This window comes from Chenopodium quinoa, unplaced genomic scaffold, assembly GCF_001683475.1.
Source record: "Chenopodium quinoa cultivar QQ74 unplaced genomic scaffold, ASM168347v1, whole genome shotgun sequence".
In the NCBI taxonomy this organism is placed as follows: domain Eukaryota; kingdom Viridiplantae; phylum Streptophyta; class Magnoliopsida; order Caryophyllales; family Amaranthaceae; genus Chenopodium; species Chenopodium quinoa.
In genome coordinates this window covers 846,767-867,959 of record NW_018744996.1, presented here as the reverse complement: position 1 = coordinate 867,959, position 21,193 = coordinate 846,767, and the positions used below count along the sequence as shown (strand labels likewise).

The window sequence follows — 21,193 nt, the reverse complement described above, 5'->3', positions numbered from 1 at the left end:
TTCTCTCTATAACTCAAGTTTGGAATTAGGTCAAGTCGGATCGAGTTACTGCGTCAGTTAAGAAGTGATTGGTATACATGGACATGCTTGTACTATTGTGTCACTCTTTCTTCTCCTGCCCCCCCCCCCCCCCCCCCCCCCCCGCCTCCAACCCACCATGTTGCAATGTTAAAGGAACGAAGAAAGTATGACACGGCTCAACAATTTGTAATTAATAGTTAATTTAATCATAATAATTAAAGCCAGTCCAATAGCCCATAAAGTTAAAGATGAACTTTTATTCAAACTCATACTTCTTAAGAGTATTCAAATTAAGTTTTACTTATTACCTATCAAGTGCTCAATACTGACAATGGGGTACTTTAAAGGTGGAGATCCTCTATCCTTCTATCCACTCTCAAAGTGTCTACCTCGCTAATCGAATTAAGTGTTTAGACTAATCAATTGAATTATCTTGAAGATAAAAATTCTGGCTCAACTCATCATGAATTATTTTTTTTATTTTTTATTTTATTTTTATATTTTTACGGGATAGTTGGATATTATACTCAACTACTCATCATTTTTTCTTTTTAATGGGATACTTCTAGCATTTTAGTTACATCTAGCGCAACATTAGGAGAGGACAAAAGAGGATTATATGGTGGATTCCAATTGAGTAAGATTCTTGACAACCTTATTGCATTTAGCACCACAACATTTCACTAACACAAGATTCGTGTAGGTCCCTCACTCCCATATTCACCATATACACCATTTTAACATTCAAAATAACAGCAACATCAACAATAATAACATAAAATATCAAAAAAAAATAATTTTACTTCAAAAAAATCAAAAAAATTCCCCCAATTTGCAAAATTCTTAATCTTCCAATTATGTCTCCAATTTCTCTTAATCATACTCATAATTACAAACTTCCCCTTAAACCCACTTCCACTTTAACCTTCTCCTCCACTATTTCTCCTCGATCATCCTGCAAATTTAATAGAAAATACAGAGTACCAATTATATGTTCTTCGTCTTCTTTGAATTCCGATAAATTGGAGTCAAAAAGTGGCGTTGGTAAATGGGTATTTAATTTTGCAGCTGGGGCTGTTGCAGTTGCTTCGATTTTTCTGGATTTTGATTCACCGGCTTTTGCTGAGTCTCTCACTATTGCATTCCCAGTTTCTCGTTCTATTGAGGTTCCTTTTTAGTTTGTTTTAATCCCTTTTTATTTTAGGTCAAGTGGATGTTTGTTGATCGCTGCTCGTATTAGTCTTATATGTTCACTTCCTTATATCCATGCCACGAGGAAATGTTGCATTTAATATGAAACTGCGGTAGTGTTATATAGTGACTTGCTTAGCAGAGTTATATTATATGGGAGTAGTTTGATTAGGAATCATGTTGTTGATTTTGAGATAAATTATTTTTTATTAGATTCCATGCAATGTCAAGCTATTGGTTTTGAAAAAAATGGAAAATGAATAAGATGAGAATATAAGAAATTGTCATAAGGCCAACTTGTCAACCTATCTTACTTGCTCATTCTTGTGGATGAACTATGCAAATGGTTAATGGTGAAAAACAATTACATCAATTCTTTGCTATTGGACATGCAAAGTAATGGGATTTAGCCATTAATTTTAGATGTAGTTGCTCAAACATGTAGGTTCACTCATGATTTTTATGGATATTAACGCAAGGGTAGAAATTACACACGAATTCATTATCATTACCTCAATTTATAATCTTTTTACCAATAAACTTGTTGTGATCTTGTTAATGTTCATCAATTTATTACACTCTTCTTGTCTATGTCACAGTTACTTCATATTTATAGAAACAATACAAAATTATCCTTGTTGAAGGAAACAAATATGAGGCTAAGCTATGTGGTTGGTCTTGAGATTGTACATGGATTGATATTATATCAAGTAAAACTTCAACTATTTTATAGGTAAATAAAGTACAAAGGACCTTAATTGAGGTTTGGGGTTTGATTAGAGAATCCTTCATTGATCCCACTTTCAATCACCAAGACTGGGATTCGAAGCTGCAGCAAACAATGGTGGAAATGTTCCCTCTCAGGTCTGCTGATGCAGCTTATAACAAGATCAGTGGAATGGTCTCTAGTTTAGGAGATCCTTTTACCAGAATAATCAATCCTAAGGTATTTTCTTAATACTTAGCTGTTTCAAATCGCGCAATATTAGGACTGTTTTTCATGTTGATCTATGACATTTTTAAATTTACAATATGGCCAATGTTGTCAACCCCAAATCATTTTGGGACTAAGGATTTGTTGTTGTTCTTGATAACCAATGTTGCACTTGCTTTTACAGGAGTACCAAAACTTCAGAATTGGAAGTGATGGAAACTTGCAAGGTGTTGGGTTGTTTGTTAATGCAGAACCAACTACAGGACATCTGGTAAGCACTAGAAAATTAGGAATAATGTATCTGTTTTCCTCTCAAGTTCAAAATGAATATATAAGCCATTGAGCTGCTGCCTCTGTAAACCATCACAATTCGACAAGGTATGTGTAGTAGTTTCCTTTGAGATAGTAGCTTTTGACTGCTGGAAGTCACTCTCTTCAAGATTAGTATGATATTTTGCAAGCTTGTGCTCTGGTTTTATGTATCAGTTTGGTTTCTGTTGTCATTGTAGGTTGTTGTATCTTGTGTTGCTGATAGTCCAGCTGCACGTGCCGGTATACACGAAGGAGATGAGTTGGTTGAGATCAATGGTGAGTAATTAATCAACTTGTAACCTAACTAAGTTCTTCTGAGTTCTTGAGTAGACTGCTAGTCTTACACTTATGCCTGAACTCAATTAACCGAGATTCATAATGACTGCTAGAAAGGAATGACAAAATTACCATCCATGCACTTTTATAATACAATATAAGATTCACAGTATTTCCTGCTCCTCATTGTAGCTCAAAAATGGGGATATCTGTACCGCCCCTTTTTAACAGATATTGGTTTTGGTGAGCTAGAATGTATTCTCACATTGATGAATGTTTCAGACACTCATAACAGCATTTTTCCCTAGTCATTTTATTAGGAAACCTGGAAATCACACCTGTGGTTTATTTGATTAAACCTATTGCAAGGGAATGAGCTAAATAATTAACTTCCTACTTGTGTGTGTCAGACACTCTGGCTATTCATGCGATTTGTATTGTTGGCCATTATATTATGTAATGTCTTAGTCTCTCTCCACCACCAATTAATTGACTCCGATGGTGTTTTGGAGATTCAGGGGAAAAGCTCGATGGATATAGTAGTGAGACAGTAGCGCAGAAGCTCCGAGGGCGTGCTGGATCAACTGTCAAAGTGAAAGTCCACAGTGTACTTGCTCAACCCTGAAGTTTGTAGATCATTGTATCACTTTTATGATTATTTCCTGATTCATTGCTTGCTGCAGGAAAAAGATTCTGCTTTCAGCTCTAATACCAGAGAGGTATATATTATGCTTCTTGTTTCACACTCGCTAAACGATTGGACTTTTCAAGTACCATTGTTTAGTGAATGTTCCAGTTCTTTTATGAACTGCACATATCATAGTTTTCGTTTTGATTAATCTGGTAGCAATCTATAAATCCAACCTTGTATCATAGTGTTCTCTATTTTGGTTCATTGTGTTAAAGTGTCTTCTAACATAGCTTTTGCTTCTTGAAGGTCAACCTACCTCGAGAATACATTAAGTTGTCACCAATCTCCAGTGCTGTCATCCCCCATAAAACCCCTGATGGGCATCTGTCAAGAACAGGTTACGTAAAGCTATCAGTCTTCTCTCAGGTAATTATGTCAGTACATTATGGCCAGGCTTATGACTTCTCATTCTCCGTGATCTAATATATTTTACTCCACATTTTGATTTACTATTGCATGTATAATTGTGTTTTGAAATTGATAGACTGCTGCTTCTGATATGGAAAAAGTGATTCATCAACTAGAAGATCAGGGTGTTCAGTCATACATATTGGATTTGAGGAACAATCCGGTAAGCACCTTCTTTGAAATGTTGGCTTTGGGCCAATGCCAATACAACTAATTTATATTGCATCTCTTGTACATTTCTGCAGGGTGGTTTAGTAACAGCAGGACTTGATGTTGCTCAATTATGGCTAGATGGAGAGGAAACTCTAGTATATACTACTGATCGGGACAAACATATATTTCCCATCAATATGGTTGATGGACATGCTATAACACATGATCCTCTTGTAATACTTGTAAGTTTCTGAAATAATTTTATGTCCTGTGGCTAGAACATCAATCACACAATCTTTAAAACAACCTTCCTATATGGATCACCAAGGACCGAGGAAATGACGACTTCAAAGTTACAATGATTTGGCTATAACTAAACACTGTAAACTGCTCTAGTTTAAGAAAACATATCAAAAACAAAGTTTACACCATTAAATCAGATGTTGTAATTGACTCAAATGCCAAAATTTTCCCACATTTGTTTACTGCTTTTAGCCAGTAACATATCATATGCTAAACTCTCTTGATTGAAGTAGGTCAATGAGGGAAGTGCTAGTGCAAGCGAGATTCTAGCTGGTGCTCTACATGATAATGGCCGTGCTATCCTGGTAGGACACAGAACTTTCGGCAAAGGCAAAATTCAGGTATCATTATCACAAAGATAACTTTTTGTTTTTAAAATTTTTGAGTGCAGGGGATCAGACTGTTTTGTTTCATGGCATATAGATACTGCTTTTTTGCTTTTTAGTTACTCAAATACCGTGTTGTTTTTCTAGAGCGTCACAGAGCTGCATGATGGATCTGCCTTATTTGTCACAGTGGCCAAGTACTTGTCGCCATTGCGACATGAAATTGACAAAGTAGGTATAACCCCAGATGTTCAGTGCTCTGCTGATATGCTGAATGTACCCAAACCATCCGTAGTTAAGGACAAAAACGCAGGGTCTGCATTAGAAGCAGATTCTTGCATATTGGTGGCAGAGCACGAATTAGACGCGCAACAGTCAGAAGGAACTGCTTCCTGAACGGTACTATAAGTCAATCCTAGGTCTTCATTCGTCGTGTAAATAGTTCTGCCACCATTAGCTGGTGGCTCCATATAGCTTCGCTTATTATAGCAATATCAATATGTAAATCAAATGTAAAATCATTGTATATGTTAATCCAATGTACAATCGTTGTATATGTTGCACATTGTTTTAAAATAGCAAAACTGTACTGTCTGTCTGTCTTGCAAATTTGGGCAGCTAGGCAGCTAGCCCATGGTTTTGCACACCCCTAATTGTCACAATGTCACTAAAAAATTTTGGATATTAATGACAAAAGCGAGATTTGCGCCGATCATAAGCAAAGTTACAAAAATTGATTAGAGAAACTTATTTTTTTAACATCAAAATTTCTAGAACCGAGAAAAAAATTATACTTCCTCCGATCTTATTTACCTTTTGCACATAAAAGAAGAATTTTGTAAAACTCTTCCTTGATTCTTCATGATCATAATTAGCCTTATTTTTGTGTATTGAGAAAGCAAGAAAGAAGGGACAGAATTCAATCTCAAGTCTTAGGTTTTACCAACACACAACCTTTTCCATTTCCGAAATTACAATCACAATTCACAACAGAAAATAACATGACAAAAGAAAAATTGGGAACAAAAAAAAAGTAAAACCTCACAATCAAAATTTATTTAAAATAGATAGTACCAGTGATTACAAACATTAAACTTATCTCATGCATGACAAGCAAATTCTACCAGAAAACTCAACACCAAAGGAAAGAGATAGCCATAAAAGATAAACCACCTAGGAGAACAGCAGGAAGAGACGTCGAAGCGGCACCAGCTTGTTCCGGAGCAGGCGCAGGAGCAGGCGAAGGAGTGTTCAAGTGATGGACACTAGCCGGTGCAGGCGCGGGGCTGTGGCCGTGATGGATATTTGCCGGGGCAGGCGCAGGGGCATTATCATGATGCCGATGGTGGTGATGGCCGGCCATAACCGCCATGGCGAGGAAAGCGAAGGTGATCAACACTAACGTTTTGCCAAATTGCGCCATTGGAAATAGAGGTAATGTGAATGAACGTTATAGTGTTTGTGTGAGAGAAGTGAGAAGTGATGCACAAACTTAGGGGTGGTTTTATATAGTAAGAGTAGATGGAAGAGGGTTTGGGAAATGAGTAAATAGGGTTTTGTTGGAAATAGAAAAGTTTAATTTGAATAGGCATGCCCATTCAATTTATCTCTTAGGAATATGAAAATGGTAAATTAAGGGACAATTTTGTAATTTGAATTTCTCTAATGTGAGTACAGAATGCAACGCCTAATCTTTCTTTGTTTATTATCTTGTTATGATTATAATTACTTTATTTGATTGTTTGATGATTTTTTTCCCTTAAAATTTTTTGAAGCTTTTTTATTTAATCTATTATTCTTGAATCTTGCTAACGAGAGATCATGGGCGTTAGATAACAATTTGAGATAAACACTCCCTTTTTTTTTTATCATAATATTAGCCCCATTTATGTTTAACTATGTAAATTATTTATTACAAATATCTTTAATCTCACCCTAGCAAAATTTATAAAAATTAGATATTGATAATGTACTTATCAAGAAAAATAAAACTAAATCTCATATGGCTATATTTGAACTTATATATAGAGAGAAATTTAGAAGATTTCTTTAATTTTTAATAGTCAAAATATTCTAAATGTGACTAACAAACAGATAGAGGGAGTAATAATGTTTTGGATCAATGCGATGGTTTTGTCACACATTCTTATGTAAATATAGTCAAAAGATTCTAAATGTGACTATCAAACAAAAATGGAGGGAGTAATAATTTTTTGGATCAATACATAGTTTTGTCATACATTCTTATATAAGTAACAATGTAGCAAGATATGGATGCAGCTTTAAGTGTTAAACATATCATTATGCTTTTATATTTAAAAACTCAGATCATTGATTACATTAAGTAATTTGAATTTTGAATTTTCAAAATTTTTTACAAAGATCCAATGACAGTAATTGTAAGGATCATCAATTTATCACTAAATCATTTCTTATCGTTTTGCTAAAAAAATTATTGTTCATCCCTCCCTTTTCTTGGTTTCCCATACTTTGAAAGAAAGAATTCCCTCTGACTAGGGTTGGTAATCGAGTTGAGCAGCTCATGAGCAACTCGGACTCGACTCAGTCAAACCTCGATCAAACTCGGCTCAAGTTGGCTCAACTGGACTCGAGATGTTAACGAGCACTAGTTGAGCGAGCTCTAACTCGACTCGATAAGCTCGTGAGTAACTCGACAACATATTTTATTAATATAGAATTTACAAAGAAAGTTATTACCATGAACAAATTTGACACTTAATAAGAGGTAATTAATATTATAAAAAAAAAAGAGTAAATCTTTAATAATAAATGAAATAAATAAAATAAAACTATATAAAGTGAACAAAAACAATAAAGGCCTAAAATTTTAGAAGGGCCAAAACTTTAACGAGCAGATCATGAGCTACTCAACTCGAGTCGGAACTTTAACGAGCATGAGTCGATCAAGTTTTATTGACTCGAAACTTTAACGAGCACGAGTTGAGCACATGAAAAAAGTTTTCGAGTCGAGCACCCCTTAACTCGTGATCGACTCGCTCAATTACCACCCTACCTCTGACCATTTAAATAAAAAGCAATATTATTGAAGATTCTAAGTTCATTGGTATCATAATTTCTGCCACATACATATAGATATTTGGTATGGACTGAGTAATTCTCAACTTTGATGACCTAATATTGCACAATTGGTTCATTTAATCGGCTATACTTAATTTGAAACTTTACAAAATTTGTTAATCCATAAGATTTATGGCAATGACATCAAGAGTAATTCAAAGTGGAAAAAATGACTAAATGACCAAAGAGTGTATACTCGTTTACATAAAAAGTTTGGCATAATACGAGAATTTGCTTTATGTTCATTACGGTTATATATATATATATATATATATATATATATATATATATATATATATATATATATATATATATATATATATATATATATATATATATATATATATATATATTTTTTTTTTTTTTTTTATTTTTTTTTTTTTTTTTGGTGCGATGCTTTACATGTTAATATACTTATATTGTCTCTACACTTTCTTTATATATATATATATATATATATATATATATTTTTTTTTTTTTTTTTTTTGGTGCGATGCTTTACATGTTAATATACTTATATTGTCTCTACACTTTCTTTATTTGCAAACAATCTACAAATGCTAGTTGTTAAAGTTTGTATAGAGGTAAATTTAGCGTGTTCAGAACTACGAAGTAATATTTAGTAGGATCAAAATAGAATTGATAAAGTTATATTAGGTTCAATTGGCAAATTTCCAAAGGTAAGAAAAATATCAATTGGGGTCAAATGACCCTACAAATCAAAATGTAGCATTGTCAAAGTGTTTCATTCATCTAATTTTTCTTAAAAGAATTTGTATGACAACCTTTATACAAAAATTAAAAAATATGGACTATATTAAGCTATTATTTGGCTGCACACAAAAGATGGGGAAATTATATGAATTATGTGAGCTTAGAAACACAATTTCTGAACTTATTTTAACTTAGCTTATTTGAACTTAACAGAATTTATTAGATTTAAAATAAGTAAAAATAAGATAAATAGGACAAACCTTTGACAAAAAAAATATCTAGTGATACACATATGATATGGGCCAAAGACGGATCCTTTTTATGATTATTTACTCCTAGACCCTAGAGTATGTAGTACTCCCTAAACCCCCCATGAAACACAACGTTCCAATAACCCACTACACTCCACTACCTGCCAGTAACTTTCCCTACCCCACTTATATATACAAAAAACAAAAAAAAAAAAATCAAATAATTATTTTCAAATCATCTAAACATCTTCAAGCTCTCTCCATTTTCTCTCTCATCTAAAGCTTTGAAACTTCAAAATCAACAACAATGTCCGTTATTACAGACGAAATTGTTCAATCCTTGGAAAAATCACCAAAAGATCTTCGAAAATCAAAATTGTATGAATTTTGATTCATTTTTTGGAATGGAAAAAGGTATAAACCCTAATTTTTACTTGTTTTTTTCGAAAGGAAACATCAAAAATAAATTTGTTGTTTCAAGCATCCGTATAATTGTACATCTCTTTGTTGCAAGCCTCAATTTCATAGATAATTTTGTTATTCTAACTTCTAAGCATTTGTATAATCATATATCTCTTTTGTTGCTAACTTATGAGTACTTAATGTATTAATGTAATTAAGTACGAGTATTATAATATAGTTTTACTAGTTTTTGTTATAAGAAAATTATAAAATTGTTGGACACAAAAAATTGAAAACAGAGTTTAATTGTCATAATTTTCTGGAAAAATTGATCTATTTTGTATTAATATAGAAATGTAAATTAGTTCGTAGTGAAAAGTTATTTTTTTATAAATGTTCATTTTTAATTTGATAAATGCTCATTCATATATTAGTACAAAGTCAGTCACACACATATATATATATATATATATATATATATATATATACATTCACATATTAATTTTCATTTTTTTGATAATTACTTAAAGAGTGGAAAATTCTTTTAATGAATGTTCATTGTAATTTGGTAAATCTAGCTAGAGTATGATTTCTATAATATTCATTTTTAATAAATTATATGTTCATTTTTATATTAGTTGATAAACATCTTTATTGATTTCCATTTAAATGATTCTCATAAAATTCTTTAAAAGTTGGGCAAAAAGAAAACAATAAGCCAAAAATCTGAGTTTGTGACTTGAAATGTAAGTAAAATTCAATAAACAAGTGATATAATTTTTTATTTTTTTTGAACAAAATAAGTAATATTATTTAGTGTTCAATTATGTAGCACATAATGTTCATTTATATAACACTTAATATTCAGTTTATTAATAATTTGTTTTCATTAAACAGAAGGCTGATGATGCAATACATTGCTCAACTAATGCAAACTGAAGAAAATGATGAGTCTACAAATAATAGAAGAGCGGCAAGAATGAAGGCATATTATAATATGTTCAATTATGGATATATATGTTTATAGTTGAATTGGTTGATAAACTAAAACTTATAGATATTACTTGTTAACAAAATTACTCTACGTTGTTTAAGTTTAAATTATTTACGTTAAAGTTTGATAAATACTATTTATTTACAGAATTATTCTTACAATTTTATATGAAAATTTTGAGTTTTATGTAAAGTATTATGTTTATCAATTTTGATCATTTACAAAACTAAATGATCACTTTCAGAAACTTAAATATTCTCTTATAGAATATTAGTAAAACTAAATGATTCTTTACAAAAACTTAAAGATCACTTTTAAAAACTTAATGATCGGTTTTACAAACTTAAATATTCACTTACAAAAAATTTAAAAAAAAATTATTTCAATAAGAAAAATAGTACTTAATAGCAAAAGGATAAAGGTATTATTTTGAATATTAGGTGCCACTTGAGCATTTGTAGGAATTTGTACATTTTGAAAGTTCTTGGAGGAATTTTAGCACTCTTTTGAACACTAGGAGCAGCTTGATCATTGTTTTGAACACCTAAAATAATTGGAATTTGAACATTTCTAGGAACTCTAGGAGGAACTTGAGCATTCTTTTGAATACTAGGAGCATTTGTTGCAGCACTAGGAGGCTAGGAACTCTAGGAGGAACTTGAGCATTCTTTTGAATACTAAGAGGCTAGGAACTCTAGGAGGAACTTGAGCATTCTTTTGAATACTCGGAGCATTTGTTGCAGCACTAGGAGGAACTTGCTTCTTTTTAGAACAAATAAATCTTTTCATACATATTGAATCGTCTCTTCATCGCCTCTTACACTTCCCAACTCTAACTCCAAGACCTTTCATAAATGCGTATTTGTTATGCATTTCATAAGCTTTCTTCTTCAGATTTAAATTATTTCCCCACTAAATCAGACTTACTTGTTTCTTCAAGAATAATAACATTCTTTTTCGTCACTGCAATAATAAAACATGTAATAAATAAACATATATATCCAATAGCAACAATGTTCAATTATAATGACGCATTTGATCAATTAGAGTAAAGTTACCATAGAGTATATATAAATGAACATTTATCTTTACATAACTGAACATTATAATGACACGGTAGAATAACAAATAATAAAATATGTTCACTAGCTAAAAGCCTCAAATGTATATGAGCAACTACAAAACAATTATATTCATATACAACTACAATTAACATGTTATTTACTACTGAACACACATATAACACAAAAAATGAACATTTAATATTACAAAAGGGAGCATTGTTTTAACTATAATTGTTTATATATAGCACATAAAACTGGTAAAAACAATCGAATGATAAAATTATAAACAACTATAAAAGTTCATATAAGATGCACATAATTGGAAAAAAAAATAGAATATTAAAATGAAATTAAATAAGAGCGATAACTAGAATTGAACAATCTAATAACAAGATTACAATCAAACTATAAAATAAGAACAATAACACGAAATAACAATCGAATAGAAGAACAATTACGGCCAAAAGTATGAATCAAATCATCGTAATCATTACAATCAAACAATAACAATTGAAAAACAAAGAATTGTCAAAATTAAAAGCATTACAACCAATCCTATGAAATCAAATATTTGTAATCAAACAGTAACAATAAAAAAACAGAGCATTATCAAAATTAAAAATCAAAACAAAAAACCCGATTGATTAATTAGCATTAACGATAGGAATTACTCACATTAATCATTAAACGAATCGAGTAATCCAACTCTAGCAGAAATAAAATATTCACGATCATGATCAAAAGCAATTTAGCTAGAAATCTCCATGAAAGAAGAGAGAGAAAATTGAAAAAAAAAGGAGAGAGAATATGAAATCTATGTAAAAGAGAAGAGAGAAATTTTTTATGCAATGGCTTGAATGAAAAGTAAAGATGGAAAGAAGAGAATTTTTTTTAAAAAATAAAATAAAATAAAAAATGCCAAAGGGGCAAAGTAAAAACGACGTAGTTAGATGGGGTGTAGGGAAAGTTGCATAAACTAGAGTTCAAGGAAAAATTCAAATACACGAGATAGTCCATGGAACTAATGGGCTTAAATTTGTCTCCCGTTTTCAGCAAATTCTAACAATTGATACAGGTATAATAATATCTCTTGTCAAAACAGATGGATAATAATTAATAAAGTAAATATATATACAAGTATATAACTAATATGGCAAGGATTTAACCATACTCCTTAAAAAATCAACCGATTCACAATTGTCAATTAATTTTATTGTTGCAAATGACCCTTTTATTTTTTTTCACATTTCAAACTACTACATTTAAAGATCAGCCCTGTCTTATTTGTATTAAATTGTGGCAGGTAAACTGTAAATGAGAATTAATTTCATCTTGAGACATGTCAAAACTTTCATAAACAAATTATTTAGCTTGTCGCCGGTCATAAGTTGTTACTAAACAATAACACAATGGATTTTATAAGATTATACACAATTGTTAGAGAGGTAAGATATAAGAGGATTACAAAACGGAAAAGGAACAATTTCACTACTCGGGACGAGTAAAATAAAAAAGAATTATATAATGATACATGCCAAAAATATTATCCCAACAACAATATCAACACATATATATAGTACCGAGTACTAGTACAATAATAGTGCCATAGTGGAAAAGAATCGTCAATCTCAACTGGAGTAACAAAACACTCCTAGCTACAAATTGAACCAAATTACTACATACATACGTACACTAGTTATAATTGTAACCAAAAAAATAAAATTTAGTGCCTCAAGAACATAGCGAGGAAAATAGAGAAGGCAACAGCAACCGGAGAAATAGCCAAAGAAAACCCGGCTGAGGTTGGTGCCGGTGTTGGTGCCATCATAGGCGCCATTCCATCCATTTCACTCATTTGCCCATTGACGGCCACAACAATAGCTGCAACAACGAACAACATAATCAACGCTGTGAATTTGTTTGCCATTCTTCTTTTGTTGTAGAAAAGAAACAAAGTTTGGTTAAGAGCACAATAATATCGTAGATATGCTACAATAGTTTTAGAGGGAAATTTTTTAGTAGTTGTGGAATTACACAAATTATGTTGGACTATTTAAAGACGAGATTTTTCTCCAAAATAAAAAAAAAATTAAATACGAGATTTTAGGGGTGTGGGGACCACTTTAACGTTCTGTAAAATGACTGCCACGTTTTAAAGAAAAAGACCTAATTTAATATAAATATAAATTGTTTTTTAAAAAAAAAAAAAATATATATATATATATAAATAAATAAATTTGTTTTTTCTTAAAGACAACGGCTATATATGTGGTGATGGTTTCAAATAGGTTGCGGGAAGCACGTGCGAAGACAGCCAATTTACAGAGTAGGGGCAATGAGAATGCGACACGTATGGTAGTGGGGTTAGAAATGTAACGTCACAATTAAACGGTGATGTCGGCAACTTAACGGCCGTGTTAGGGTGTTTTTATCTGGTTTTACAGCTTGTGTTCACAAGTTTTGTAGGCCCATTTTGCATGTGTGTTCCTGGAAATTTTGTAAGGGTTTTGAAAATTCAATTTGTGCAATTTGGCATTTTTAGTAAATTCTCAAGGATTGTTTTTGTGGTTCAAAAAATACAACTTGAAAGATAAAGTTTTTTTTTTTTTTTTTTTTTTTTTTTGAGAGCAAGTATTCATTCTCTTTTATACTCAAAAAGCAATCACAAGCAAAGCAAGATATTCATAATGACAGGTCGGCGAAGTTAAAATTTATTAAATTAAAAATGAATTTGAGAATTTGCTATAATTGGTATCTGAAAACCAGACATGTGCAAATAGTACAATACAATTTAATGGTAGAAGTATTGTCATCACGGCATTCATGAAACAAATAGTTGAGAAGTCATCCATCTCAATTTAGAATCGGATGCATTGTAACTTTTTTATAATAAGTGAACCATGATTTTTGCTTTAATAAATTGCTATATTTGTTCTTTTCTTCCTCCTCTTGATCCTTAGCTAACACCATGGACCAATCCAACCACCTAAGGTCACCATTACAACCCCATTGGATACCTAGTCACACACTCTCAACATCTACCTTTGCCATGAATTATTCAAAAACTTTAGGAACTAGGGTATATAAATTGATTTATTGGACAATATTGTCAGCAATAAATATGAGACAAAATTGCAGAGAAAATAGGATTAATGTGGTTAAGTCGTCAATGGGAACTACCTCCGTTAATTATTATGTGCAACAAAAGAATATTTTATATCTCACAAATAATACCTCTTTGTTACATATAAAGAGGAAAAGTGGATGGATAAATAAATTACTTTGTATTTAAAAGTAAGATATGTAGGAGAAAGAAATAAATAATATAAAAATAAATAAAGAATGATTGGTTTTAAAATGTGATACACTTAAAAACTATAGATGAGGCATTACTATGATTGTTATGAATAAAGGATGTATTATATTATCTTTTTTTTAAAAAAATGAATTATGTTACAATGAACTTGCATTGAAAATTATCCTCCAATAGAGCTAAAGACGGGTATTCAAGCTAAGATACAACTAACATCGATAAACCTGAAAAATAATACACTTGCATTATCCTCCAAAAAACAATACAACTAACATCAGAGTCAACACAAATGTGTAAAGGCGAAGTAATGTAGAAGTCGTGAATCTTCGAATCTAAGAGGCTAAGTATCACGATTTGAGTATGTTGATATCGGTCCATGCGATGCACTATCGTCTAAGGGGCAACGAAGGTGCAACACAAGTGTTAGAAAAGGTGTGTGGCACGGATCAACACATGTAAGTTAGGCATCTAATGCATGGATACTCTTACCTATTGGCGGCTAGAGAAGCAACAAAGGTCAGTAAGGGCTTGTGGTGACCAATCAAGTCAAAGCGAGCACAAGCATGTCCGACAACAAATCGTATCTGTTTCGAGGGTCTCTAAGGGGTTACTTTGAGGCAAGTTCATTAATCACTCGCTCTCTAATATGCTTTAATTTGCATTCACAATATTTCTTCAACGAGCGTTGGACTACAATAACACAATAATTTTACATAGAACCTAGAATACTTAAATAATAGACCTAGAAAGCATTACATGAGACTTCATATATATATATATTTGGCACGAGTGTGTAGTGTCCAAAAAGGCAAAAATGATACAAATGTGAATGGCTATGGGCATTTAAAAATCGGTCTAGATGGGAAAAGTGGACCAGGCTGGATAAAAAAAAATGGTCCCATCTTCGGGTCGAGAAATTTAAAAAATCGATCTTCAGTTTGGTCTATCCAAAACCTCTTTAAACTGGTCTTAAATTGGACTGGCTTTTTGTTAAAAATTATAAATTTTACAAATATTTTTATATTATGAGTTATTGTTTCATTTAAGAAGTTTAAAATAGGCTTTAAATAATCATTTTCCTTAAATTTATTTTATCTTTTTTAAAATTTATTAATCATTTTCCTTAAATTTATTTTATCTTTTTTTTTTAAAATTTATTATAAACTATTAAAAGTATAAAAAATATTGAAAACCGGTGTCCGGTCTAGTTTCTGGTTCTTGAATTTAAAAAATTTGGTCTTTGACCCAATCTGGTTCAATTCGATCTGTCCAGCCTTGGACCGGTGAACAATTCTAGTATTACACGGGTTTGCTAAGTTGAAGATGTTGAATTAGTGTTTGATTATTTTTTAAATGCCCCACAAATCAATAACCCACGTACTTTGCAAATTTTTAGCTGGACTCGCGTGCAGCTATCACTAGCTGGTCCTGTTTCAAAATGACGTCGTTTTGCCTTGGAGAGCCCAGCTGTATTTTGTTTCTTCCTCTAAACGACGTCGTTCTTCCTAGCTCATAAATTCAATTTTGTTTCATAATTATTTTTGTTCCCATAATTGAGTATATAAATCATTTAATTTGTTTCCAATTAAAGCATTTAATTTCTTTCCATTTAATTCAGAATTTCTCTCTCTTTTCAATTTTACCGTAATTTTTTTTTCTCATTGTTCAAATTCGATTTTTGATTTTCGATTCTTTTGAATAAATCAATATTTTCGATTCTTTTGGTTGTGAATAACAATGGAGTTTACTACTGATTCTTCATCTGGAAATCTTCCTTCCTTAATGGATGAATGTAAGTTTATCTTAAAGCTTTTGTTTGATTTTTGATTGAATAATTTAGTGCATTTGATTGAATAATTTTTTGCTTTTTGATTCAATGGAATTTAGTTTTTAATGGATGATCATGAGTACCTTGTTTAATGCATGATTATGATGTTTAATTTTGTTAATTGATTATTTCATAGACTGAATAATTGCTTATTGTTAATTTCTTTTGATTGTATAATTTAAATTTGAATTTAATTTTTATTTTACTGTATTTCATATGTTTTTGCTTTGATTATACATGTTATAGATTTTTGGCTTATAATAATATTATAATGTTTTTAATTGAACATTTCATATTTTGATTATGAACAATATTTTAATAATGAATCACTTTTTTTTTTTTTTTTCATTTTCTTATTTTTCTAATATAAATGTATATTTTATGTTTTTGATATGAACATTTTTAATCAGACACAATATGACCCGATAATAATTGAACATTATGTGACTACATTATGTAAATTTTCAGTTTTCAGTGAGTAAAGATCCAATAATTGTTCACGAGTCAGACAAATCTGAATTAATGCTGAAGACTGTTAAGGGTGATGCAGAGGCTTACGATTTATATGATGAGTGTATGCATTTCGAAAAGGTTTTAGTGTTAGGAAGGCAATGACAAGGAGTAGTAAGAGCACTGGGAAATGGACTATGAGCGAGTTATTTTGTTCAAATTCTGGGTTTAAAAATAAGAAGAAACAGAACGCTAGAAAGTATGAAAAATTGGTGGAACGTACGGATTGTACAACATATGTTCAGTTTTCATCTGTTGGGAATGATGGTGTTTGGACAGTAGTTAAACATAATATGATCCATAATCATGAAATGATACCTCTTGGGAAAAGACATTTACTTAGATCTCAAAGAAAAGTTGCTGATGATCAGTTGAAATTTATGACTAACATGAAAAACTGCGGGATTAGAGTGCCTAATATATTACATGTAATCAGAAACAAAGTTGGAGGATCACCTAATATGGCGTTCACAACAGGAGATGCTTATAATGCTCTTTCTACTATAAAAGCCAATAAGCTTGAAGGCGGTGATTGCAATCAACTAATGAAGTATTTTGCTAAAAGGCAAGCAAGAGAGTCTGATTTCTATTATGAGTTTGAGGTTGATGGGTTTGGATCTCTTTGTAACATTTTTTGGTAAGATGGAAAGATGAAAAGGAATTATCAATTTTTTTGGAGATTTATTGTTTTTTGACGCTAAGCTATATATAGAACTAATAAATACGATATGATTTGTGCACCCTTTGTTGGAATGAACCACCATTGTAGTAGCGAGATGTTTGGAATGGGATTTGTTGTTAATGAGTGTACTATCTCTTTTGTGTGGTTGTTTGAGTCATTCATGCGTTCTGTTGGAGGTAAACATCTTGTTCCCGTGATGACTGACCAAGCATTAGGAATGGCAGCAACTATAAGAATTATTTTCCCTCAATCTAAGCATCATATCGTTTATGCACTTGGCACCTTGGTGAGAATTCAATTACCAATATTGGGCATTTGAGAGCTTTGAAAGGATTCAGAGATACATTCAACTATATTCTCAAATATTATGAAACTGTAGCTGAATTTAAGCACTATTGACCTCAGTAACACATTCTTGTCTCTCTTTAATATGTATATAATAATATTATCTTCATTCATATGTTATTTTAATATTTGATTTTTAATTGATTATTGTCTTATTGATTCACCTTTCTGGTTTTGAACAATCAGATTTCATAATTTGAACACCAATATTTGCATCAGTGGTTTTTTTTTTTTTTTTTTTATTTTTATTTTTATTTTTTTTTATTTTTTAATAAATGTTCATTTTTTGCAATCATTGTGTTCATTTCTTGTAGTCATTTTATTCATTGAAATTCACAGAATGATGGAGAAGTATAAATGTGAAGATAATGATTGGTTTAATGATTTGTACCAAATGAAAGAGAGGTGGTGCCCAGCATATTTGAAGGATTACTTTTCTAGCGGTGTTTTGCCTTCACAAAGAAGTGAATCAACAAATAATTCTTGATGTTATATGATTTCTATCATACATTTCTTGATGTTATATCAGACTGGAGGAACAAGGAAAAAGGTTTAGGCTTTCGGTTTTAAAGGGATAATAGACACTTAGCTGTTGTTAATGTGCCTATGCTTGTTGATCATGCTCGAGAGATTTTCATAATTCAGATTTATGTGTTGTTTGAAGAGCAATTTGCCAAAGGTATTGCATGCAATCAGTAACAAATTTTGGTAAATTATCCTTTTTTTTACCTACTTGGTGTGGAGGCCTACCATTGATCTTATAAGGCATGAGGTTAAGTTTAACAAAGACACATATTCTGTTCAATGTACATGTAAGTACTTTAGTGAAATGGGTTTACTATGTGCTCATTCACTTCGTATTTACAATGTGCATTGTGTGTGTAAGATTCATGAAGAGTATATCTTTAAAAGGTGGACAAAATCAGCTATGTGCAGCCAGCCTGTTGATGAAAAATATATGCAATCTAATAAAGGAGCACCATTATTATCAAAGTTAGTTTGTTTGGTTACTTCTTGTCAAGATTGTGCTCAAGCAAGGGTTCAAATTGACATGGCTTTTGATTTGGTTAAGAAACAGTTGAGTAAATGATAGGAGATATTGATTTTACCAACCTTGATGATGATATTTCAACATAAAAAATTCAAGATCGAAGAGGAAAAAGGGAGGTAGGAATGAGAGGCTGAAGAGTACTGTGGAAAAAGAGTGTAATAAAGCTAAGGGTTGGAAGAAGAGAATAGAGAAATATACTGAAATGGTTACGTTTAATTTTTAGACATATAGGTTTCTAAAGATGAACAATTTATGAATTCATATGATCAATTTTATTTTTGAACAAATTTTTTTTTGGATTTTATAGGATTTTGATAATAATGGTGCTCCTTTGATTTATTCAAATTCTAGCATTAAAGGATCAAGGTTGGTTGTTTTACACAAGGCTATTACTCAATCAAGTGAAGGAAACAAACTTTATAAGGATAAGGTAAGTATATGAACATTTCAAATTTCTATTATGAACATTTCATATTTTTAATATATAGGTTGGTGATGGAATTGCTACTCAGTCAAAAGATGCAACTCAGGATAAGAATAGTAAGGTAAATGTAATTAAACATTATAGATTTACTAATGTACATATATAGTATAGAATTTGACATTTTATTTATTTATTTATTTTATTTCTTGAAGCATTTTAAGACTGGAGGTGGTAAAGAAGCATATTTCAACGAAGTTCTATCAAAGTTTAATCAATGAATAATACTTTAGTAAGTTTATAGTAACTTTGCTATGTTTGATCGTCTTATTATTTCTTATTGAACATGTTATGATCTTTATTTGATTTTTTTTGAAGGGATTTCTGCCAATTATTGAAGTATACTATACTTGGTTTGAAGCATACTATACTTAATTTGAAGCATTACATTATCCTTCAAGATATTGGAATTTGTTTTGAGCATACAATAAATTTTTACTAGTGAAGAAAATATGTGACTAGAGTATACTTGATATTCATATTGATGTAAAGAACAAAGTTATAGATACAGTATTATAGCTTTTTTGGTATCATTTTTATTAATAATTTGATTTATCAATTCCATAACCTACATTGAAATTAGAAATTTATATCACAAAATGAACATATTGTGAAAAAAATGAACAATTATTCAAATATAAATGAACATCTTCAAAAACATGTGTTATTAGAATAGGTGATTTTGAAAATGAATATTTAATAATAATAAAATTAACTATTTTTTTTTGTTTAACAATTGAAGCAAAATAAACTGTAGAAGAAGACTAGTAGCAAGAGAGTGGCTGTAATAATTTTAAGCATTGATTTTACAGAACGATGCCAGATAATAATTAATATTTTGATCAATTTTTCTGAATTGGGAGAAAAAATTCATAAGTTTAATTTTGTAAATGTGTTTAATATTCTTTTAGTACTATCTAACATTTATATTAAAAAGAAAATGAACAATTTTTTGAAATGTGTTTAAATGTAATAGACTTTAGAATTGATAATGAGTATATTTACTAATTATAATGAATAATTTCAATATATAAATTGAACATTTTCATCATATAAAATGAACACCAATCCAAGTTATTGATTTGAATCTTATCTATTTTCATCATTGAATATTTTTAAGAAAAAATTAGAAATAATAATCCTAACTTTTATGAATTTTGCTAGAATAATCCCAACTTAAAATTATTGTGGAATAATTCAAATTTTGGGTGTAGTTCTTTTTCTTCAATCCCAAATACCGGTTACTGGTTGAATGGATTTTAAAAAAAAAATTGTTATAGTGCCACGTGTCGCAAATTAATTGGTTAAAAATATATAAAAAAAACCTAAATAAAAAAGTACCCTATCCAGCCAAAGCCCCAACCACCCAGCCAATCTGGCAACCTGCCAAGCCCAGCCACCTCCCTCACTGGACCGTCGTCCCTCCCCCACCAAAGTCGCCGCTCCGGCACTTCCCTCTAAACCACCGTCCCCCTCCCCGAAGCCCTAACGTAACCACCAATAAAACCCCTCCCCCATTTCGAAAACTTCTAACCACTTCCTTCTAGCCGTTAGGGTTTTCGACGATGAGGACGTGGCTGTTGAGGGTTTTTGGGAGTGAGGTAGGGGTTTCGAGGGTGTTTCGAATGGTTGGAGGGGTTTAAAGGGAATTTCGGTTGTGGAGGGTGGAAAATCGAATCGGAAATGGAGGGGATTAAGGGTGGAGGTGGGTCACAACACCATCATAGGGGGATGGGGGGGGGGGGAAAGCGGCGCAACATTGGGGCATGGGAAGGGAGGGGTAGGCGCGGCAGGTAGTGGTGGGGGTTACGGTGGTCAAGTAGAGGATAAGGGTTTTCTAGGTT

The 21,193-nt window shown here is 31.4% G+C and overlaps 2 protein-coding genes and 1 long non-coding RNA gene across 4 annotated transcripts; all 3 read left to right on the top strand.

Moving 5' to 3' along the window:
• Positions 1 to 356: 356 nt before the first annotated feature.
• On the top strand, positions 357 to 5,171 carry LOC110707231 (carboxyl-terminal-processing peptidase 3, chloroplastic-like). The gene is made up of 11 exons (XM_021885244.1): positions 357 to 1,187; positions 1,946 to 2,158; positions 2,331 to 2,417; positions 2,656 to 2,734; positions 3,253 to 3,341; positions 3,418 to 3,453; positions 3,672 to 3,791; positions 3,910 to 3,996; positions 4,079 to 4,228; positions 4,523 to 4,630; positions 4,763 to 5,171. The coding sequence occupies exons 1-11, from the start codon at positions 879 to 881 to the stop codon at positions 5,009 to 5,011; spliced, it is 1,527 nt and encodes a 508-aa protein (XP_021740936.1). The 5' UTR covers positions 357 to 878; the 3' UTR covers positions 5,012 to 5,171.
• Positions 5,172 to 8,895: 3,724 nt separating this feature from the next.
• LOC110707114 lies at positions 8,896 to 10,249 on the top strand. The gene is made up of 2 exons (XR_002508428.1): positions 8,896 to 9,093; positions 9,979 to 10,249. It is a non-coding gene; the product is annotated as an uncharacterized LOC110707114 (long non-coding RNA).
• Positions 10,250 to 15,809: 5,560 nt separating this feature from the next.
• On the top strand, positions 15,810 to 19,882 carry LOC110707230 (protein FAR1-RELATED SEQUENCE 3-like). Of its 2 annotated transcripts, XR_002508448.1 has the most exons (4): positions 15,810 to 16,244; positions 18,157 to 19,413; positions 19,505 to 19,581; positions 19,668 to 19,882. XR_002508448.1 is itself a non-coding variant. In XM_021885243.1 (2 exons), the coding sequence occupies exon 2, from the start codon at positions 16,892 to 16,894 to the stop codon at positions 17,429 to 17,431; it is 540 nt and encodes a 179-aa protein (XP_021740935.1). In that variant the 5' UTR covers positions 15,884 to 16,244; positions 16,749 to 16,891; the 3' UTR covers positions 17,432 to 17,526. The 2 variants fall into 2 exon arrangements, 1 of the variants encoding a protein (XP_021740935.1); XM_021885243.1 differs by lacking the exons at positions 18,157 to 19,413; positions 19,505 to 19,581; positions 19,668 to 19,882 and adding an exon at positions 16,749 to 17,526 and having other exon boundaries at positions 15,884 to 16,244.
• The last annotated feature ends 1,311 nt before the right edge of the window (positions 19,883 to 21,193 follow it).

Excerpts from the sequence above, each read along its gene's own strand:
- LOC110707231 (XM_021885244.1), top strand. The coding sequence starts at position 879 with ATGTCTCCAATTTCTCTTAATCATACTCATAATTACAAACTTCCCCTT. Across the intron at positions 2,159-2,330 it reads CCAGAATAATCAATCCTAAG|GAGTACCAAAACTTCAGAAT; the intron begins GTATTTTCTTAA and ends TTGCTTTTACAG. Across the intron at positions 4,229-4,522 it reads ATGATCCTCTTGTAATACTT|GTCAATGAGGGAAGTGCTAG; the intron begins GTAAGTTTCTGA and ends TGATTGAAGTAG.
- LOC110707230 (XM_021885243.1), top strand. The coding sequence starts at position 16,892 with ATGACAAGGAGTAGTAAGAGCACTGGGAAATGGACTATGAGCGAGTTA.